This window comes from Taeniopygia guttata, chromosome 36 (assembly GCF_048771995.1).
Source record: "Taeniopygia guttata chromosome 36, bTaeGut7.mat, whole genome shotgun sequence".
NCBI classification, from domain to species: Eukaryota; Metazoa; Chordata; class Aves; order Passeriformes; family Estrildidae; genus Taeniopygia; species Taeniopygia guttata.
Window position 1 is genome coordinate 630,624 of NC_133061.1, and position 23,811 is coordinate 654,434.

General features: G+C 38.9%; 1 protein-coding gene across 3 annotated transcripts in view; it reads right to left on the reverse strand.

Moving 5' to 3' along the window:
- RBM23 (RNA binding motif protein 23) overlaps nt 1-23,811 on the reverse strand; it is a 41,668-nt gene that overhangs the window by 13,322 nt on the left and 4,535 nt on the right. For all 3 annotated transcript variants that reach the window (XR_012052618.1, XM_072921360.1, XM_072921361.1), the window contains exons 6-12: nt 22,233-22,274; nt 20,115-20,249; nt 16,041-16,094; nt 11,409-11,526; nt 9,998-10,150; nt 5,042-5,179; nt 540-605 (exon numbers count right to left, since the gene is read on the reverse strand). Coding sequence is in view for 2 of the 3 variants with exons in the window: in XM_072921360.1 (XP_072777461.1) it covers nt 540-605; nt 5,042-5,179; nt 9,998-10,150; nt 11,409-11,526; nt 16,041-16,094; nt 20,115-20,249; nt 22,233-22,274 (706 nt within the window). In the remaining variant the exon portion in view is untranslated. The remainder of the gene's footprint in view (nt 1-539; nt 606-5,041; nt 5,180-9,997; nt 10,151-11,408; nt 11,527-16,040; nt 16,095-20,114; nt 20,250-22,232; nt 22,275-23,811) is intronic.

Here is a 23,811-nt window from a genome sequence, read left to right on the forward strand (position 1 = left end):
GGGTTTTTTTGGGGATTTTTTTGGGGAAAAAATGGGATTTTTGAGGATTCTTTTGGGAAAAAATGGGATTTTTTTCGGTGAAAATATGGCTTTTTTCAGTGAAAAAATGGCTCTTTTTGAGGAAAAAATGGCTTTTTTTAGGGAAAAAAATGTGGGTTTTTCGGTGAAAAAATGGGGATTTTTCAGTGAAAAAATGGCCTTTTTCGGGTAAAAAACGGGATTTTTTTGGGAAAAAATGGGGTTTTTTGGGGAAAAAAATGGGGATTTTCTGAAGATTTTTTGGGGAAAAATGGGATTTTTTGGGGGAAAAAATGGGGATTTTCGGTGAAAAAATGGCTTTTTTTGGGATTTTTTGGGGAAAAAATGGGATTTTTTGGGGGGATTTTTCGGTGAAAGTATGGGATTTTTACAAGGATTTGGGCGCAAATCCTTGACAAAATCCCCATTTTTTGTCAAAAATCCCCATTTTTTGTCAAAAATCGCCATTTTTGCCCAAAAATGCCCATTTTTGCCCCAAATTTCGCGGGCGTGCCCCTCACCGTGATGAAGCCGTAGCCTTTGGACTGTCCCGTCTCCGGGTCCCTCATCAGGACGATGCTCTCGATCTGTGGGGGAGGGGCTCAGGTGAGAAAAGGGGGCGGGGCCTCACCTGGGCCACGCCCACCCAAAATTTCCCCAAAATTTCCCCAAAATATCCCCAAAAATCCCACCCAGGTGACCCCAAAATCCCCAAAATCCAATTTTTCACTCCAAAATTCCCATTTTTCACCCCAAAATCCCCATTTTTCACGCTCTATCCGCATTATTATCCCAAAATCCCCATTTTCCCCAAAAAAATCCCCATTTTTAACCCAAAATCCCCATTTTTCATCCAAAAATTCCAATTTTTTCCCCACAAAATACCAATTTTTCACCCAAATTTTAACATTTTTCACTCAAAATCCCCATTTTTCACCCCAAAATTCCCATTTTTCACCCCAAAATCCCCATTTTTAATCCAAAATTCCCATTTTCCCTCCAAAAATCCCAATTTTTTGTCCAAAAATCCCCATTTTTTACCCAAAATCCCCATTTTTCCCTCCAAAAAATCCCCATTTTTATCCAAAAATCCCCATTTTTACCCCCGAAATCCAATTTTTCTGTCCAAAATTTCTGGTTTTTACCCCAAATCTCCATTTGCACCCCAAAAATCTCCACTTTCACCCCAAAATCCCCATTTTTAACCCAAAATCCCCATTTTACCCAAAAGAATCCCCATTTTTTGTCCAAAATTCCCATTTCCCCCTAAAAATTCCCATTTTCCCCCTAAAAATCCCGATTTTCCTCCCAAAATCCCAATTTTCACCCCAAAATTCCCATTTTTGGCTCCAAAATCCCCATTTTCACCCCAAAATCCCAATTTTTTTACCCGAAATCCCCATTTTTCACCCCAAAAATCGCCATTTTTGCCCTAAAATCCCCATTTTTCACCCAAATTTCACCGGGTTTTTTTTGTTTATCCCCTCCCACCTTTACCCAGGTGTGCCCAGGTGTGCCCAGGTGTGCCCAAACCCTAAAATCCCCATTTTTTTCCCAAAATCCCCATTTTTCACCCCAAAATCCCCATTATTTGTCAAAAATCACTATTTTTACCGCAAAATCGCCATTTTTGCCCTAAAATCCCCATTTTTCACCCAAATTTCACCGGGTTTTTTTTGTTTATCCCCTCCCACCTTTACCCATGTGTTCCCACCTGTGCCCATGTTTTCCAAAACCCCCAAAATCCCCATTTTTTTCCCAAAATCCCCATTTTTCACCCCAAAATGGTGATTTTTTGTCAAAAATCACTATTTTTGCCCTAAAATCCCCATTTTTCACCCAAATTTCACCGGGTTTTTTTTGGTTTTCCCCTCCCACCTTTACCCATGTGTTCCCACCTGTGCCCATGTTTTCCAAAACCCCCAAAATCCCCATTTTTAACCCCAAAATCCCCATTTTTAACCCCAAAATCCTCATTTTTTGCTAAAAATCACCATTTTCACCCAAAAATCACTATTTTTGCCCTAAAATCCCCATTTTTCACCCAAATTTCACTGGGTTTTTTTTGTTTATCCCCTCCCAGCTGTGCTCAGGTGTGCCCAGGTGTGCCCAAACCCCAAAATCCCCATTTTTCACCCCAAAATTCCCATTTTTCGTCAAAAATCGCCATTTTTGTCAAAAATCACCATATTCACCCAAAAATCACCATTTTTGCCCTAAAATCCCCATTTTTCACCCAAATTTCGCCGGGTTTTTTTTGCTTATCCCCTCCCAGGTGACCCCAGGTGTGCCCACCTGTGCCCATGTTTTCCAAAACCCCCAAAATCCCCATTTTTTACCCCAAAATGTCATTTTTACCCCAAAAATCACCATTTTTGCCCTAAAATCCCCATTTTTCACCCAAATTTCACCGGGTTTTTTTTGTTTATCCCCTCCCACCCTCCTCCAGGTGTGCCCAGTGACCCAAAATCCCAATTTTTCACCCCAAAATCCCCATTTTTTGTCCAAAAATCTCAAATTTTGGTCAAAAAATCACTATTTTTGCCCTAAAATCCCCATTTTTCACCCAAATTTCACCGGGTTTTTTTTTGTTTATCCCCTCCCACTCTCCCCCAGCTGTGCCCAGTGACCCAAAATCCCATTTTTTCCAAAATCCCCATTTTTCACCCCAAAATCCTCATTTTTTGCTAAAAATCACCATTTCGCCCAAAAATCACTATTTTTGCCCTAAAATCCCCATTTTTCACCCAAATTTCACCGTGTTTTTTTTGTCCATCCCCTCCCACCCTTCCCCAGGTGTGCCTCGCTTTGTCCAAATCCCAAAATCCCAATTTTTCACCCCAAAACCTCAATTTTTTGTCAAAAATCACCATTTTTCACCCAAAATCACCATTTTTGCCCTAAAATCCCCATTTTTCACCCAAATTTCACCGGGTTTTTTTTGTCTATCCCCTCCCACCCTTCCCCAGCTGTGCCCAGGTGTGCCCAGGTGTGCCCTGATGACCCAAAACCCCGAAAATCCCCATTTTTTCCCAAAATCCCCATTTTTCACCCCAAAATGGCGATTTTTCGTCAAAAATCACTATTTTTGCCCTAAAATCCCCATTTTTTACCCAAATTTCACCGGGTTTTTTTTGTTTATCCCCTCCCACCTTTACCCATGTGTTCCCAGCCGTGCCCAGCTGTGCCCAGGTGACCCAAAACCTTCATTTTTCACCCCAAAATGTCATTTTTACCCCAAAAATCACCATTTTTGCCCTAAAATCCCCATTTTTCACCCAAATTTCACCGGGTTTTTTTTGTTTGACTGGTCCCAGCCGTGCCCAGGTGTGCCCAACCCCCAAAATCCCATTTTTTCCCAAAATCCCCATTTTTCACCCCAAAATCCCCATTTTTTGTCAAAAATCACCATTTTAACCCAAAAATCCCCATTTTTGCCCTAAAATCCCCATTTTTCACCCAAATTTCACCGGGTTTTTTTTGTTTATCCCCTCCCAGCCGTACCCAGCTGTGCCCAGGTGTGCCCAGGTGTGCCCATGTTTTCCAAAACCCCCAAAATCCCCATTTTTCACCCAAAATCCCCATTTTTTACCCCAAAATCCCCATTTTTGGTCAAAAATCACCATTTTTGCCCTAAAATCCCCATTTTTCACCCATATTTCACCGGGTTTTTTTTGTTTTTCCCCTCTCACCTTTACCCAGCTGTGCCCAGGTGTGCCCAGCTGTGCCCAGGTGTGCCCAGGTGTGCCCAACCCCCAAAATCCCCATTTTTCACCCCAAAATGTCATTTTTACCCCAAAAATCGCCATTTTTGCCCTAAAATCCCCATTTTTCACCCAAATTTCACCGGGTTTTTTTTGTCTATCCCCTCCCACCCTTCCCCAGGTGTGCCTCGCTTTGTCCAAATCCCAAAATCCCAATTTTTCACCCCAAAATCCCCATTTTTAGTCCCAAAATCCCCATTTTCTGTCAAAAATCACTATTTTTACTGCAAAATCACCATTTTTGCCCTAAAATCCCCATTTTTCACCCAAATTTCACCGGGTTTTTTTTGTTTTTCCCCTCCCACCCTCCCCCAGGTGTGCCCAGGTGTGCCCAGGTGACCCAAAACCCCCAAAATCCCCATTTTTTCCCAAAATCCCCATTTTTCACCCAAAATCCCCATTTTTCATCAAAAATCACCATTTTTGCCCTAAAATGCCCATTTTTCACCCAAATTTCACTGGGTTTTTTTTTGTTTATCCCCTCCCAGCCGTGCCCAGCTGTGCCCAGGTGTGCCCAGGTGACCCAAAACCCCAAAATTCCCATTTTTTTTCCCAAAATCCCCATTTTTGACCCCAAAATCCCTATTTTTTGCTAAAAATCACCATTTTCACCCAAAAATCTCTATTTTTGCCCTAAAATCCCCATTTTTCACCCAAATTTCACCGGGTTTTTTTTGTTTATCCCCTCCTACCCTCCCCCAGGTGTGCCCATATTTTCCAAAACCCACAAAATCCCCATTTTTCACCCCAAAATCCCCATTTTTTTGTCAAAAATCACAATTTTTGCCCTAAAATCCCCATTTTTCACCCAAATTTCACCGGGTTTTTTTTGTCCATCCCCTCCCACCCTCCCCCAGGTGTGCCCAGGTGTGCCCATGTTTTCCAAAACTCCCAAAATCCCAATTTTTTTCCCAAAATCCCCATTTTTCACCCCAAAATCCCCATTTTTTATCAAAAATCACTATTTTTACCGCAAAATCCCCATTTTTGCTCTAAAATCCCCATTTTTCACCTAAATTTCATCGGGTTTTTTTTGTTTTTCCCCTCCCACCTTTACCCATGTGTTTCCAGCCGTGTCCAGCTGTGCCCAGGTGACCCAAAACCCCCATTTTTCACCCCAAAATGTCATTTTTACCCCAAAAATCGCCATTTTTGCCCTAAAATCCCCATTTTTCACCCAAATTTCACCGGGTTTTTTTTGTTTAACTCCTCCCAGGTGCCCCCAGGTGTGCCCAGGTGTGCCCAGGTGTGCCCCTCACCTTCCCGAAGGGCTCGAAGATGCCCCTGAGCATGTCCTTGGTGATGTTGCAGTGCAGGGAGCCGACGTAGAGCCGCAAGGGGCCTCCCGAGCCCTTCTGCAGGGGCGCCGCCATGGCCGCCAGGCGGTTCTTCTCGGCCTGGGGGGGACAGGTGGGCACAGGTGGGCACAGGTGGCACAGGTGGGTGAAAACCCCGTCCCAATCGGCCCAAAAATGGAGAAAATTCGACACCGAATGCAAAAAACCCGATCGAAATCGGACAAAATGGAGAGAAATGACCCAAAAATGGTAAAAATCGACCCAAAATCGGCGAAAATCCACCCAAAATTCAGCCCAGGTTGGCACAAGTGGCACAGGTGAGAAAACCCCGCTCAAATCGGCCCAAAAATGGAGAAAATCCGACCAAAAATGGCCAAAATCGACCCAAAATTGGTAAAAATTGACCCACAAATAGTCAAAATTCACCCACCCAAAACTGGCAAAAATCCACCCAAAATCAGCCAAAATTGACCCAAAATTTGCCACAATGGAGAAAATTGACCCAAAATAGCAGAAGTTGACCCGAAATGGCAGAAGTTGACCCAAAATGGCACAAATTGACCTAACAATGACAAAAATCCACCCAAAAATTGGCCAAAATTGACCCCAAAATGGCCAAAATTGACCCACCCAAAACCAGAAAAAATACACCCAAAATTGGCCAAAATCCACCCAAACATGGCAAAAATTGACCCGAAATTGGCCAAAATCCACCCAAAATTCAGGTGGGCACAGGTGGGCACAGGTGGGCACAGGTGGGCACAGGTGGGAGAAAACCCCGCCCCAATCGGCCCAAAAATGGAAAAAATCTGACCAAAAATGGAGAAAATAGACCCAAAATGGTCAAAATTGACCCACCCAAAACTGACAGAAATCCACCCAAAATCAGCCAAAATTGACCCAAAATTGGCCAAAATTTTCCGAAAATTGACCCAAAATGGAGAAAATTGACCCAAAAATGGAGAAAATTGACCCAAAAATTGGCCAAAATTGACCCACCCAAAATTGGCAAAAATCAACCAAAAATGACAAAAAATGCACCCAAAAATGGCCAAAATCCACCCAGAAATGGCCAAAATTGACCCAAAATGGACCCACCATAAATTGACCAAAATGGAGTAAATTGACCCAAAAATGGTCAAAATCCACCCAAATTTGGCCAAAATTGAACAAAAATTGGCCAAACTCCAGAAAATTGACCCCAAAATGACCAAAATTGACCCACCCAAAACTGGCAAAAGTCCACCCAAAAATGACAAAAAATCCACGCAAAATTTGCCCAGAAATGGAGAAAATTGACCCCAAAATGGCCAAAATTGACCCCAAAATGGTGAAAATAGAACCAAAAATTGGCCAAAATTGACCCAACCATAAATGGAAAAAATCCATTCAGAAATGACAAAAAATCCACCCAAAATTGGCCAAAATTGACCCAAAATTGGCCAAAATGGAGAAAATTGACCCAAAATTGGCCAAAATTGATGCAACCAAAATTGGAAAAAATCCACCCAAAAGTGACAAAAAATCCACCCAAAATTGGCCAAAATTGGCCAAAAATGGAGAAAATAGAACCAAAATGGCCAAAGTTGACCCAAAAATGGTCAAAATTGACCCACCCAAAACCAGCAAAAATCCACCGAAAAGTGACAAAAAATCCACCCAAAAATGATCAAAATCCACCCAAAAATTGGCTAAAATGGAGAAAACTGACCCAAAAATGGCCAAAATCCACCCAAAATTCAGGTGGGCACAGGTGGGCACAGGTGGGCACAGGTGGGCACAGGTGGCACAGGTGGCACAGGTGTGAGAAAATCCCGCTCGAATCGGCCCGAAAATGCAAAAAAAAATGCAAAAAATCCGACCCCGAACGCAAAAAACCCAAACGAAATCGGCCAAAACGGAGAGAAATTACCCAAAAATGGAGAAAATCCACCTAAACATGGACAAAATTGACCCAAAAATGAAAAAAATCCACCCAAAAATGGCAAAAATTGACCCAAACCCAAAACTGGCCAAAATCTACCCAAAATTGACCCAAAATTGGCCAAAATGGAGAAAATCGACCCAAAAATGGTCCAAATCCACCCAAAATTGACAAAAATTGACCCAAAAATGACAAAAAATCCACCCAAAAATTGGAGAAAATAGACCCAAAATTGGTAAAAATTGACCCACAAATGGTCAAAATTGACCCACCCAAAACTGGCAAAAATCCACCCAAAAATGACAAAAAACCCACCTAAAATTGGCCAAAATGGAGAATATCACCCAAAAATGGCCAAAATACACCCAAAATTGGCCAAAATTGACCCAAAATTGGCCAAAATGGAGAAATCTCCCACAAATTCCCAAGAAATTCCCCAAATTCCAAAAAAATCAGAAGTAACTTGAAAAGGTCCTAAAAGATACATAAATACACCAGAAAAAAATCGCAAAAAATTCCTGAAAAATCCCCGAAAAAAATCCCAAAAAATTCCCAAAAATTCCCAAAATTTCCAAAATAATCCTAAAATCCCCCAAATTAAAAAAAAAGCCTAAAAGTCCTAAGAAACAACCGAAAATCACGTGACGAGGTCCTGGAAGATACATAAAAAAAAAAAACCCAAAGAAATTGCAAAAAATTCCTGAAAAATCCCCCAAAAATTCCTAAAAATCCCCCAAATATCCTAAAAATTCCCGAACAATTCCCAAAACTTCCCCAAATTAAAAAAAAAACCCTCAAAAGTTCTCTAAAATAACCACAAGTAACTTGAAAAGGTCCTGGAAGATACATAAAAAACACCAAAAAACCCCAAAAAAATCACATAAAATTCCCAAAAATTAAAAAAAAATTCCCCAAAATTCCAAGAATTCCCAAGAATTCCCAAATTCCCCAAATTCCAAAAAAAAAACCCTAAAAGGCCTAAAAAACATTTGATAGTCACTTGAAAAGGTCCTGGAAGATACATAAAAAAACCCCCAAAAAATCGCAAAAAATTCCCAAAAAATCCTCAAAAAATTCCCAAAAAAATTCCCAAAATTTCCCAAAAAATCCACACAAAAACTCCCAAAAAATTCCCCAAATTCCAAGAAAACCCTTCAAAGTCCTCAAAACCAACCTGAAATCACTTGAAAAGCTCCTGGAAGATACATAAAAAAACACGAAAAAATCGCAAAAAAATCCCAAAAAATCGCAAAAAATCCCCGAAAAATTCCCAAAAAATTCCCAAAAATTCCTAAAAAAATTCCAAAATATTTCTAAAAAATTCCCAAAAATTCCAAAAAAACCCTTGAAAATTCTCTAAAACAACCGGAAGTTACTTACCAAGGTCCTGGAAGATACATAAAAAAACTCAAAAAACCCCAAAAAATCGCAAAAAAATCCTAAAAAATCCCCGAAAAATTCCCAAAAAATCCCCAAAAATTCCCAAAACTTCTCCAAATAAAAAAAAACCCTTAAAAGGCCTCAAAAAAACCCCATAAATCACTTGAAAAGGTCCTGGAAGATACATAAAAAAAACCCAAAAATTCACAAAAAAATCCTAAAAAATCCCCGAAAAATTCCCAAAAATTCCCAAAAATTCCCAAAAATTTCACGAAAAATTCCTAAAATTCCCGAAATTCCAAGAAAACCCCTAAAACTCCTCCAAAAAAAGACCCGAAATGCTTGTAAAGGTCCTGGAAGATACATAAAAAAAAAAAACACCCAAAAAAACCCAAAAAATCACAAAAAATTCCGAAAGAATTCCCGAAAATTTTCAAAAATTCCCAAAAATTCCCAAAAATTCCTTAAATTCCGAAAAAGCCCTAAAACCCCTCAAAACCAACCAGAAATCACTTGGAAAAGGTCCTGGAAGATATATAAAAAAACCCCAAAAAAATCACAAAAAAATCCCGAAAAATCCCCAAAAAAATTCCCAAAAATTCCTAAAAAAATTCCAAAATATCCCCAAAAACCCCCAAATTCCCAAAAAATTCCCAAAACTTCTCCAAATTAAAAAAAACCCTTAAAACCCCTCAAAAGCAACCAGAAATCACTTGAAAAGGTCCTGGAAGATACATAAAAAAACCCCAAAATTCGCAAAAAAAATCCTAAAAAATCCCAAAAAAATTCTCAAAAAACTCCCAAAAAATTCCAAAAAATTCCCAAAAAATTCCCAAAAAATTCCCAAAACTTCCCCAAATTAAAAAAAAAAACCCTTAAAAGTCCTCAAAAAAACCCCATAAATCACTTGAAAAGGTCCTGGAAGATACATAAAAAACCCCAAAAATTCACAAAAAAATAATAAAAAATCCCCCAAAAAATTCCCAAAAAATTCCCAAAAAAATTCCCAAAAAAATTCCCAAATAATTCCCAAAAAATCCCTCAAATTTGGAAAAATTCTCAAAATTCCCCAAATCGCAAAAAAACCTAAAAATCCTCAAAACCAACGAGAAGTCATTTGAAAAGGTCCTAAAAGATACATAAAAACCACCAAAAAAATCGCAAAAAATACCTAAAAAATCCTGAAAATTCCTAAAAAATTCCGAAAAATTCCCAAAAATCCCCAAAAATTCCCAAAGAATTCACGAAAAATTCCTGAAATTCCTGAAATTCCAAGAAAACCCCTAAAACTCCTCCAAAAAAAGACCCGAAACACTTGTAAAGGTCCTGGAAGTTACATTAAAAAAAAAAAAAACCAAAAAAAACCCCAATAAATCACAAAAATTCCCAAAAATTTCTAAAAATTTTCAAAAATTCCCAAAAATTCCCAAAAATTCCTTAAATTCTGAAAAAGCCCTAAAACCCCTCAAAAACAACCAGAAATCACTTGTAAAGGTCCTGGAAGATACATAAAAAAACCCAAAAAATCACAAAAAACCCCCAAAAAATCCCCGAAAAATCCCCAAAAAATTCCCAAAAAATCCCCGGAAAATTCCCAAACTTTGGGGACGCACCTGCGAGGCCTGGACGATGATGGGGACGCCGAGGAGGCGCTGGCCGGTGAGGCCGATGGCCAAAGGCACCGATTGGATCTCACAGAACTCCACGTAGGCGATGCCCTTCGAGCGCCGCGAGTTCCGGTCCGAGATGATGCGGACGTCCCGGACCTGGGGGGGAAAAAGATGGAAAACGGCTGGAAAACAGCTGGAAAATCCTCAGGAAAGTATTTGGGAAAAAGAAAAAAAATTGAGATTTTTTACGGAATTTTTTTCCGATTTTTTATTGATTTTTTATGGATTTTTTTGTGATTTCTCGAGGATTTTTTAGCGACTTTTTGGTGATTTTTTGGTGATGTTTTTGGGATTTTTTTGGGATTTTTAATGAGTTTTTGCTAAATTTTAAAGCATTTTTCAAGGATTTTTAAGGGATTTTTGGTGATATTTTTCCTATTTTTTGGCAACATTTTTCCTATTGTTCGTCAACATCCTTGGCAATATTTCCTATTTTTTTAGGAATATTTCCCTATTTTTTTGGGAATAGTTCCTTATTTTTTGGGGGAATATTTCCCTATTTTTTTAGGAATATTTTTGTTATTTTTTGGGAATATTTTTGGGGATATTTCCCTATTTGTTTTGGGAATATTTTTCAGGAATATTTCCTTATTTTTTTGGGGAATATTTTCCCTGATTTTTCCAGGAATATTTCCCTATTTTTTCAGGAATATTTCCCTATTTTCCAGGAATATTTTATTTCCGTATTTTTTTTGCAATATTTCTGGGACTATTTCCCTATTTTCCAGGAATATTCCCGTATTTTTTGGGAATATTTTTCCTATTTTTCCAGGAATATTTCCCCCCCTTTTTTTGGGAATATTTTTGGGAATATTTCTCTATTTTCCAGAAATATTTCCCTATTTTCCACGAATATTTCCCTATTTTTTGGGGAATATTTTCCAGGAATATTTCCCTATTTTTTGGGGAAAATTTCCATATTTTTTTGGGGAATATTTCCCTATTTTTGGGGGGACTATTTCCCTATTTTTTAGGAATATTTTCCTATTTTTTTGGGAATATTTTCCCGGATTTTTCCATAAATATTCCCCTATTTTCCAGAAATATTTCCCTAATTTTTTAGGCAATTTTTTGGGGAATATTTCTATATTTACCAGGAATATTTCCCTATTTTTTTGGGAATATTTTCCCAGAAATATTCCCCTATTTTCCGGGAATATTCCCCTATTTTCCATAAATATTTCCCTATTTTTTAAGGAATATTTCCCTATTTTTTGGCCCCAATTTCCCCCATTTTACCCCCATTTTTTCCCCTTTATTCCCCCATATTTTCCCCTCTAATCCCCAAATTTTTCCCGGATTTTTCCGTGATTTTTCCGTGATTTTTCCGGATTTTTCCGGCATTTTCCGTCACCTTTCCGACGGCGGAGAAGAAATCCTCGAGGTCTCGGGGGCGGATGCGGGCGGCGAGCTGCATGCAGAACACGGTGCGCGCGTCCCGCTCCTCGGGGCTCAGCGAGCCCAGCGGCTCCCTGGAGGAGGAATTCCCGAAATTCCCGAAATTCCCAAAATTCCGAGACAATTCCCAAAAAAATCCCAATCAAAATCGGCCAAAAAATGACCCAAAATCGAGAAAAATTGACTGAAAATCGACCGAAAATTGACTGAAAATCGACCTGAACCATCCCCAAAGAGATGCTGGAATTCCCAAAATTCCAACAGAATTCCCCAAATTCCCAAAAATTCAAAAAAATTCCCAAAAATTCCCAAAGGATTCCCAAAAAAATCCCCGTCGAAATTGGACAAAAATGACCCAAAATCGAGAAAAATTGACCAAAAATTGACCCAAAATTGAGCTGAAACAGCCCCAAAGTGAGGCTGGAATTCCCCAAACTCCCAAAGATTCCCAAAAATTCCAAAAAATTCCCAAAAATTCCCCAAAAAATCCCCATCAAAATTGACCAAAAATGAGCCAAAACGCAACAAAATTGACCCAAAAACGACCCCAAATCGGTCACAAAAATCCCCAAAGTGAGACTGGAATTCCCGTAATTCCCGAAATTCCCGAAATTCCCCAAATTCCCAAAAATTCCCAGAATTCCCGAAATTCCCGAAATTCCGAGACAATTCCCAAAAAAATCCCCATCAAAATCGGCCAAAAATGAGCCAAAATCGACAGAAATCGACCCAAAACGCACCAAAAAAAGACCCAAAATTGACCCAAAATTGAGCTGAAACATCCCCAAAATGAGGCTGGAATTCCCCAAAATTCCAACAGAATTCCCAAAGAATTCCCAAAAATTCCCAAAATTCCCAAAAAAATCCCCATCGAAATCAGCCAAAAATGAGCCAAAATCGACAAAAATTGACCCAAAATCGACCCAAAACATCCCCAAAGTGAGGCTGGAATTCCCGAAATTCTCGAAATTCCCAAAAATTCCCAAAGGATTCCCAAAAAATCCCCGTCAAAATCGGACAAAAATGAGCCAAAACGCACCAAAAACTACCCAAAATCGACACAAAATCGATTTAAAAGGTCCCCAAAGTGAGGCTGGAATTTCCAAAATTCCCGAAATTCCCGAAATTCCCAAAAATTCCCAAAAATTCCCAAAAAAATCCCCATCGAAATCGGCCAAAAATGACCCAAAATCGAGAAAAATTGACCCAAAAACGACCCAAAATCGACCTAAAAGTGATGTGAAACATCCCCATACAGATGCTGGAATTCCCGAAATTCCCAAAAATCCCCAAAATTCCCAAAAAAATTCCCAAAGTTCCCAAAGGATTCCCAAAAAATCCCCCAAAAAAGAGCCCCAAAATCGACCGAAATTGACCCAAAATCGACCAAGAATTAGTTTGAAATGTCCCCAAACTGAGGCTGGAATTCCCAAAATTCCCAACATTCCCAAAAATCCTGACAGAATTCCCAAAAATTCCCAAAGAATTCCCAAAAAATCGCCGTCGAAATCGACCCAAAATGACCCAAAACGCACCAAAAGTGACCCAAAATCAACAAAAATCAACCCAAAATCGACCCAAAATGGAGCTGAACCATCCCCAAAGTGACGCTGGAATTCCCAAAAATTCCCAAAATTCCCAAAGGAATTCCCAAAATTCCCAAAATAATTCCCAAAAAATCCCCGCCGAAATTAACCCAAAATTGACCCAAAATGCACCAAAAACAACCCAAAATTGACCCCAAATCGACCCAAAATCGACCTAAAATTGATGTGACCCATCCCCAAAGTGAGGCTGGAATTCCCCAAATCCCCAAAAATTCCCAAAAATTCCCAAAAATTCCCGACAGAATTCCCAAAAAATCCCCGGGAAAAGAGCCCCAAAATCGACCGAAATTGACCCAATTAAACCCAAAATCGACCCAAAATTGAGATGAAACAGCCCCAAATTGAGGCTGGAATTTCCAAAATTCCCAACATTCCCAAAAATTCCCAAAGAAATTCCCAAAATTCCCAAAGAATTCCCAAAAAAACCCCCCGTCAAAATAGATCGAAATTGGCCCAAAATGCACCAAAATTGACCCCAAATCGACCCAAAATTGACCCCAAATCGGTCACAAAAATCCCCAAAGTGAGGCTGGAATTCCCGAAATTCCCAGAAATTCCCAAAATTCCCAAAGAATTCCCAAAAATTCCCCAAAGAATTAAAAAAACATCCCTGCAGAAATCGGCCAAAAATGGACCGAAATCGACCCAAAACGCACCAAAATCGACCCAAAATTGAGCTGAAACGTCCCCAAAGTGAGGCTGGAATTCCCGAAATTCCCAAAAATTCCCAAAGTTCCCCAAAAAATTCCCAAAAATTCCCAAAAAATCCCTGTCGAAATCGACCAAAAATGGCCCAAAACGCACCAAAATCGACCCAAAATCGACCCAAAATTGACCCCAAATCGGTCACAAAAGTCCCCAAAGTGAGGCTGGAATTCCCGAAATTCCCAAAAATTCCCAAAAATTCCCGAAGGATTCCCAAAAAATCCCCATCAAAATCGACCAAAAATGAGCCAAAATGCACCAAAATCGACCCAAAATCGACAAAAATTGACCCAAAATCGACTCAAAATTGATCCGAAACTTCCACAAAGTGAGGATGGAATTGCCCAAATTCCCAAAAATTCCCAAAAATTCCCAAAAAAATCCCCGCAAAAATCGGCCAAAAATGAGCCAAAATCGACTGAAAATCGACCAAAAATCGACCCAAAATCAACCTGAACCATCCCCAAACAGATGCTGGAATTCCCAAAATCCCCAACATTCCCAAAAATTCCCAAAGAAATTCCCAAAATTCCCAAAGAATTCCCAAAAAAACCCCCATCAAAATAGATCGAAATTGGCCCAAAATGCACCAAAATTGACCCAAAATCGACCCAAAATTGACCCCAAATCGGTCACAAAAATCCCCAAAGTGAGGCTGGAATTCCCCAAATTCCCAAAATTCCCAAAGAATTCCGAAAAATTCCCAAAAAATCCCCGTCAAAATCGACCAAAAATGAGCCAAAATAGACAAAAATCGACCCAAAGTCGACACAAAATTGAGCTGAAACAGCCCCAAAATTCCCAGCACGAACGAGACACAGATGGGAGCCAGAATTCCCAAAATTCCTAAAGAATTCCCAAAATTCCCAAAGGAATTCTCAAAAAATCCCCGGAAAAATTGACCCAAAATCGACCGAAATCGACCCAAAATTGACCCAAAATTGATCTGAAACATCCCCAAAGTGAGGCTGGAATTCCCCAAAATTCCCAAAAATTCCCAAAGTTCCCAAAAAAATTCCCAAAGTTCCCAAAGATTCCCAAAATTTCCAAAAAAATCCCCACCAAAATCGACCCAAAATCGACTGAAATCGACCCAAAATTGAGCTGAAACGTCCCCAAAGTGAGGCTGGAATTCCCCAAAATTCCAACAGAATTCCCAAAATATTCCCAAAATTCCCCACAGAATTCCCAAAATTCCCAAAAGTTCCCAAGGGATTCCGAAAAAATTCCCGTCAAAATTGACCCAAAATCGACCGAAATTGACAAAAACTCAACGAATTTTTCCCCCAAATATTCCCATTTTCCCCCAAAATTCCCCTTTTTCCCAAAATCCCCATTTCCCCCCCAAAATCCTCATTTCCCTCCCCAAAAATCCCCATTTTCCCCCTAAAATCCCCATTTTTATCCCAAAAATCCCCATTTTTTCCCCTAAAATTCCCTTTTTTTTTTTCCAATTTCCCATTTTCCCCCAAAAATCCCCATTTTTTCCCGTAAAATTCCCAATTTTTTTTTCCAATTTCCCATTTTCCCCCCCAAAATTCCCATTTTTCCCCAAAATCCCCATTTTTTCCCCAAAATCCCCATTTTTTCCCCCCAAAATCCCCATTTTTCACCTTAAAATTCCCTTTTTTTCCCAAAAAATTCCCATTTTTGTTCCCAAAATTCCCATTTTTTACCCCCAATTTTTAATTTTTCCCCAAAATCCCCATTTTCCCCCCAAAATTCCCATTTTTTTGTCCAAAAATCTCAATTTTTTATCCCAAAATCCCCATTTTTCCCCCTAAAATTCCCATTTTTTTCCCAAAATCCCCATTTTCCCCCCAAAATCCCCATTTTTTATTCCAAAATCCCCATTTTCACCCCAAAATCCCCATTTTTTATCCCAAATTTCCTGTATTTCCCAAAATCCCAATTTTTTCTTCCAAACTTCCATTTTTTTCCCCCAAAATTTAGGGGTTTTTTTCCAAAATCCCCATTTTTCCCTAAAATTCCCATTTTTTCCCCAAAATCCCCATTTTCCCCCAAATTTCACATTTTTTCCCCAAAATCCCCATTTTTCCCCAAATTCTCAATTTTCCCCTAAAATCCCCATTTTTCCCCAAAAATCCCATTTTTTTCCCCAAAAATCCCATTTTTTTCCCCCTAAAATCCCCATTTTTTCCTCCAAAATCCCCATTTTTTTCCCCAATTTCCCTTTTTTTTTCCCCAAATTTCCCATTTTTCCCCCCAAAATTCCCATTTTTCCCAAAATTCCCGTTTTTCACCCCATTTCTCACCTCCCCGGGCTCTTCTCCCGGTACAAGGGGCTTTTGCTGTGCCCGAAGCGGCGCCTGGAAAAAACGGGATCAAATTCCCAAAAATTCCCGATTTGGGAAAAAAATCGTGATTTTGGGGTTTGGGGGGCGGAATTTGGAATTTCGGGATTTTTGGGATTTTTTGGGGATTTTTCTGGGATTTTTTTGGGATTTTTCAGGGATTTTTTGAGATTTTTTTGGGATTTTTTTAAGGATTTTTCTGCGATTTTTTCGGAATTTTTTGGGGATTTTTTAAAGGATTTTTTGGAAATTATTTCAAAATTTTTCCTGGATATTTCTTGGATTTTTCAGGAATTTTCTGGGATTTTTTTTAAAGAATTTTTCAGGAATTCTTTTTTAAATTTTTTTTTAGGATTTTTCTTGGATTTTTCCTGGATTTTCCCATTATTTTCCCTGGATTTTTCCAGAAATTTTTCAAGATTTTCCTGTTATTTTTCCTGGATTTTTCTGGGATTTTTTCAGGATTTTTCAGGAATTTTCCGGGAATTTTTACAAGATTTTTTTGGGATTTTCTCCAAGATTTTTCTTGGATTTTTCCTGGATTTTTCTGGAATTTTCCCAAGATTTTTACTGGATTTTTCTGGGATTTTGTCAGGATTTTTTTTGGCTTTTTCTTGGATTTTTCCAGGATTTTCCCGTTATTTTTCCAAGATTTTTCCAGGATTTTTCCAAGAATTTTCTTGGATTTTTTCTGGATTTTTCCAAAATTTTTATTGGATTTTTCCTGGATTTTTCTGGGATTTTTCCGGGAATTTTTTTTAGGACTTTTTTTTGATTTTTCCTAAATTTTTCCTGGATTTTTCTGGCATTTTTCTCAGCTTTTTTTCCCAGGATTTTTGTGACATTTTCCTGTGATTTTCCCGTGATTTCCCCAAGATTTTTGGAGGCATTTTCCCATGATTTCCCTGTGATTTTCCGGGGATTTTTCCATGATTTTCCCAAGATTTTCCCAGAATTTTCATGCTATTTTCTCATGATTTTCCTGGGATTTTGGGGGAATTTTCCCATGATTTCCTGGTAATTTTCCTGTGATTTTCCAGGGATTTTTCCAGGATTTTTCTAGAATTTTTGGGGGAACTTTTCCATGATTTTCCCGTGATTTTCCCAGAATTTTTGTGGAATTTTCCCGCTATTTCCCAGGATTTTTGGGGGAATTTTCTTGTGACTTTCCCGCTATTTTCCCAGATTTTTCTGGGATTTTTTTTCAGGATTTTTAGGGGAACTTTTCCAGGATTTTCCCAGGATTTTTTTGTGATTTTTTCTATGATTTTCCCAAAATTTTCCTGCCATTTTCTCGTGATTTTCCCAGGATTTTTCTGGGATTTTCCCATGATTTTCCCAGGATTTTCCCAGAACTTTTCTGTGACTTTTCCAGGATTTTCCCATGATTTTCCCGTGATTTTTTAGGGGATTTTTCCATGATTTTCCTGTGATTTTCCCAAGATTTTTGGGGGGATTTTGCCAGGATTCTTGGGGGATATTCCCGGAATTTTTGGGGGGAATTTTCCCATGATTTTCCCATGATTTTCCCGGAATTTTCCCATGATTTTCCCGGAATTTTCCCATGATTTTCCGGGGATTTTCCCATGATTTTCCCAGGATTTTTGGGGGCATTTTTCCGTGATTTTCCCAGGATTTTTGGAAGAATTATCCCATGAATTTTCCAGGATTTTTAGGGGAGTTTTCCCGGGATTCTTGGGGGATTTTCCCATGATTTTCCCAGAATTTTTCTGCCATTTTCTAGTGATTTTCCCAGAATTTTTGGGGCAATTTTCCCGTGATTTTCCCACGATTTTCCCGTGATTTTCCCAGGATTTCCCGGGATTTTGAGGGAATTTTCCCATGATTTTCTGGTAATTTTCCTGTGATTTTCCAGGGATTTTTTCAGGATTTTCCCTTGATTTTCCTGTGATTTTCCGGGGATTTTCCCTGTATTTTTCCAGAAGTTTTGGGGGAACTTTTCCCGTGATTTTCCCATGATTTCCTGGGGATTTTTTGATGAATTTTCCGTGATTTTCCCAGGATTTTGGGGGGGATTTTCCCACAATTTTCCAGTGATTTTCCGATGATTTTCTGGGGATTTTTCCGTGATTTTCCCGTGATTCGTGGGGGATTTTTCCCGTGAATTTCCCAGATTTTTCCCGTGATTTCTCCAGGATTTTCCCAGAATTTTCCCGGGATTTTCCCAAGATTTTTGGGGGAATTTTTCCATAATTTTCCCAGAATTATCCCGTGATTTTTCCATGATTTTCCTGTGATTTTCCCAGGATTTTTAGGGGAATTTTCCTGTGATTTTCCCGGGATTTTCCCAGGATTTTTGGGGAAACTTTTCCCTTTATTTTCCCGTGATTTTCCCATGATTTTCCTCTGATTTTCCCGCAATTTTTTCGTGATTTTCCCAGGACTTTTGCGGAATTTTCCTGCTATTTTCCCAGAATTTTCCCGTGATTTTCCCAAGATTTTTGGGGGAATTTTCCTGTGATTTTCCCGCCATTTTCCCGTGAATTTCCGATGATTTTCCCATGATTTTTCCAGGATTTTTGGGGGCATTTTCCCGCCATTTTCCTGCCATTTTCCCGTGATTTTTCTGGGATTTTTGGGGCAATTTTCCCATGATTTCCCCAAAATTTTTAGAGAAATTTTCCTGCCATTTTCCCAGGATTTCTGGACAAATTTTCCCAGGATTTTCCCATGATTTTCTCATGACTTTCCCAGAATTTTCCCGTGGTTTTCCCAGGATTTTTGGGGGATTTTTCCCGTGACTTTCCCGCTATTTTCCTGTGATCTTCCGGGGATTTTTCCCGTGATTTTCCCAGGATTTTGGGGGGGATTTTCCCGCCATTTTCCGGTGATTTTCCCGTGATTTTGGGGGAGTTTTCCCATGATTTTCCCGACATTTTCCCGTGATTTTTTCAGGATTTTTGGGGGAATTTTCCCACTATTTTCCATGATTTTCCCGGGACTTTTCTGGGATTTTCCCGGGATTCTTGTGGGATTTTCCTGGGATTTTTGGGGGGATTTTCCTGTGATTTTGTGGGGATTTTTCCGGGATTTCCCCAGGATTTTTTAGGGAAATTTTTCCGTGATTTTCCCATGATTTTTCCCGGATTTTCCCGGGATTTTCCCGTGATTTTCCTGTGATTTTCCTGTGATTTTTGAGGGGATTTTTCCCGTGATTTTCCCAGGATTTTGGGGGGGATTTTCCCGCCATTTTCCGGTGATTTTCCCATGATTTTTTGGAGAATTTTCCCGTAATTTTCCTGTGATTTTCCTGTGATTTTCCCATGATTTTTTGGAGAATTTTCCCGTGATTTTCCTGTGATTTTCCCAGGATTTTTGGGGAAACTTTTCCCTTTATTTTCCCGTGATTTTCCCATGGTTTTCCTCTGATTTTCCCAGAATTTTCCCGTGATTTTTCCAGGATTTTTGGGGGAATTTTTCCATGATTTTCCCGTGATTTTCCCATGATTTTCCCAGGATTTTTGGGGCATTTTCCGGTGATTTCCCCAAAATTTTTAGAGGAATTTTCCCGTGATTTCCAAGGGATTTTCCCCATTTTCCCAGGATTTTTGGAGGAATTTTCTCGTGATTTTCCTGTGATTTCCCAGGATTTTGGGGGAATTTTCCTATAATTTTCCCAGGATTTTCCCGTGATTTTCCCGTGATTTTCCCAGAATTTTCCTGCTATTTCTTTGTGATTTTTCAAGGATTTTTGAGGATTTTTCCTGGATTTTCCCGTGATTTTCCCGTGATTTTCCTGGGATTTTTGGGGGAATTTTCCCATGATTTTCCCAGGATATTGGGGGAATTTTCCCATGATTTTCCCAGGATTTTGGGGGGGATTTTCCCGCCATTTTCCGGTGATTTTCCCATGATTTTTTGGAGAATTTTTACGTAATTTTTCCGTGATTTCCCCGCTATTTTCTCAGGATTTTCCCAGGATTTTCCCAGGATTTTTGGGGACTTTTTTTTGGGATTTTCCCATAATTTTCCGGGAATTTTTCCATGTTTTTCCGGTGATTTTCCCGTGCCCACCTGGCCCTCTCGTCGCGGCTGCGCCGTTCGCGGCTGCGGCTCCGTCGTCGCTCTCGGCTGCGGCTCCGGTGGCGACTGCGGCGATCGCGGCTGCGGCTGCGGCGGCGCCGGTCCCGCTCCCGGTCCCGGCTCCGGCTGCCCAGAATTCACAAAATTCAATAAATCCCACAAATCACAATAATACCAAAAAATCTGTAAGAAAATACCCAAAATTCCCAAAAAATCCCCCAAAAAATCCCCCAAAAAATCCGCAAAATTCCAGGCCAAAATACCCAAAATTCTGCACCAAAAATCCCCAAAAATCCCAAAAAATCCCCAAAATTCCGTACCGAAATACATAAAATTCCCCAAAAAAATCCCCCAAAAAACCCTCAAATTTGGGGCAAAATACCCCAAAAATCCCCAAAATCCCAAAAAATCCCAGAAATTCTGCACTGAAATACCCAAAATCCCTGGATTCCAGCCCAAAAAATCCCCAAAAAAATCCCCAGATTCCAGCCCAAAACATCACCAAATTCCAGGCCAAAATACCCAAAATTCCACACCAAAATCTCCAAAAATTCCCAAAATTCCACAACAAAATACCCCAAATTCCTGGATTCCAGCCCCAAAAAATCCCCAAAATTAAACAAATCCCCCAAATCCCAAAAATTCCTCATCAAAATACCCAAAAATCCCCAAAAAAACCCCCAAATTCCGAGCCAAAATACCCCCAAAATCCCCAAAATTCCACACCAAAATACCCAAAAATCCCCAAAAAAATCCCCCAAAAAATCCCCAAATTCTGCACCAAAATACCCAAAAATCCCCGGATTCCAGCCAAAAAAAACCCCAAATTCCCAGTAAAAATACCCCAAAAATCCCCAAAATTCAATAAATCCCACAAATCCGAAAAATCCCCAAAATTCCGTACTGAAATACCCAAAATTCCCAAAAAAAATCCCCAAAAAAATCCTCAAATTCTGGGCCAAAATACCCAAAAATCCCCAAAAAAATCCCCCAAATCCCAAAAATCCCAAAAATTTCGTACTGAAATACCCAAAATTCCCAAAAAAAATCCCCCAAAAAATCCCCAAATTCTGAGCCAAAATACCCAAAAAAATCCCCAAAATTCAACACCAAAAGTCCCCAAAATTCAACAAATCCCCCAAATCATACAAATCCCAAAAATCCCAAAAATTCCGCATCAAAATACCCAAAAATCCCCAAAAAAATCCCCCCAAAAAACCCCAAATTCCAGGCCAAAATACCCCAAAAATCCTCAAAATTCAACAAATCCCCAAATCTGACAAATCCCCAAAATTCCACACCAAAATCCCCAAAAATCCCCGGATTTCAGCCCAAAAAAATCCCAAAAAAATCCCCAAATTCCAGACACAAAAATCCCAAATCCCAGCAAATCCCCAAAATTCCCATTTTTATCCAAATTTATCTTTTTTTTCCCCAAATCCCAATTTTTTCCCCTAAAATGTCCACATTTCCTCCCAAAATTCCCATTTTCCCCCAAAATCCCCATTTTTATCCAAAATTCCCATTCTTTCCCCAAAATTCCCATTTTCCCCCCAAATCCCCATTTTCCCCAAAATCCCCATTTTTTCCCATTTTTATCTAAAATTCCCATTTTTCCCACAAAATTCCCATTTTTTCCCAAAATTCTCATTTTCCCCCCAAAATCCCCATTTTTCCCCCCAAAATCCCCATTATTTTTCCCAAAATCCCCATTTTTTGCCCCAAAATCCCCATTTTTCCACCAGAATTCCCATTTTCCCCCAAAATTCCGATTTTTTTGCCCCAAAATCCCCATTCCCTCAAAATTCCCAATTTTCACCCTCAAAATTCCCAATTTTCCCTCCAGAATCACAATTTTTTTCCCAAAATTCTCAATTTTTCCCTCAAAATTCCCATTTATTCCCAAAATCCCCATTTTTCCCTCCTAAAAAAAAAATCCCTTTTTCCCCCAAAATCCCCATTTTTTCCCCTAAAATTCCCTTTTTTTGCCCCAAAATCCCCATTTTTATCCAAAATTCCCATTTTTCACCCTAAATCCCCATTTTCCCCCCAAAATCCCCATTTTTCCCCCCAAAATTCCCATTTTTCCCAAAATTCCCATTTCCCCACCTGTGTCTGTGCTCGCGGCTCCGGCTCCGCTTCTTCCGGCTGCTGAAATTGGGGAAAAAACGGGAAAATTTGGGAAAAATCCTGGAAAATTCCCAAAAATCCCAGAAAAACTTGGGGAAAATCCGGAAAATTTGGGGAAAATCCAAGAAAATTTGGGAAAAAAAAAAAAAAAATTTAAAAATCCATAAAAATTGGGGAAAATCCGCAGGAAAATTCCCAAAAATCCCAAAGGAAAAAAGGAAAAACGTGGAAAAATTGGGAAAATTTGGAAAAAAAACCAGGAAAAATTGGGAAAATCCAGAAAAATAAAAAAAAAAATCTGGGAAAAAAAAGGGGAAATTTAATAAAAATTGGGGAAAATTTGGAAAAAAACAGGAAAAATTGGAAAAAAATCCAGGAAAATTAAAATAAAAAAATACAGGAAAAATTGGGGAAAATCCACAAAAATTCCAAAAAAATCTCAATGGAAAAAAAAAAAATTTGGAAAATCCAGGAAAATGTAAAAAAATCTGGGAAAAAATAAGGAAAAATTGGAAAAATTCCAGGAAAACTTTAAAAAAATCCACGAAAAATTGGGCAAAATCCAGAAAAATTCAAAAAAATCACAATGGAAAAATAAAACGAAAAATTTGGAAAAGTCAGGAAAATTTTAAAAAATCAGGGAAAAAATCAGGGAAAAATCAAAAAGAATTAAAAAAAAATCCAGGAAATTTTGGGAAAAATAATAAAAAAAAAAATCTGAAAAATTAAGGTTAAAAAAAAACCTGGAAAAATCCAGGGAAAATTGAGAAAAATCCAAAAAAATTCCAAAAAATCCCAATGAAAAAATAAAATGAAAAATTTGGAAAATTCAGGAAAATTGGGAAAAATGCAGGAAAAATTCCCAAATTTCCCCCAAAAATCCACAAATTTCCTCCCAGAATTCCCAAATTTCCTCCCAAAATTCCCAATTTTACTCAAAAATTCCCAAATTTCTGCCCAGAATTCCCAAATTTCCCCCAAAATTTCCGTTTTCTTCCCCAAAATTCCCAAATTTCCCCCAAATCCCCAAATTTCCTCCCAAAATCCCCAAATTTCCTCCCAAAATTCCCAATTTTTTCCCCAAAATTCCCAATTTCCCCCAAAACACCTGAATTTCCCCCAAAATTTCCAATTTTTTCCCCAAAATTCCCAATTTCCCCCAAAACACCTGAATTTCCCCCAAAATTTCCAATTTTTTCCCCAAAATTCCCAATTTTTCCCCCAAAATTTCCATCTTTACTCCAAACTTCCAAAAATTCCACCCAGAATTCCCAAATTTTCCCCAAAATTTCAAATTTTTTCCCCAAAATCCCCAAATTTCCTCCCAAAATTCCCAATTTTACTCAAAAATTCCAAAATTTTAACCCAGAATTCCCATATTTCCCCCAAAATTTCCAATTTTTTTTTCCCCAAAATTCCCAATTTCCCCCAAAACACCCAAATTTCCTCTCAAAATTCCCAATTTTTCTTAATTCCAGAATTTCCACCCAGAATTCCCAAATTCTCCCTAAAATTTCCAATTTTTTCCCCAAAATTCCCAATTTCCCCCCAAAATCCC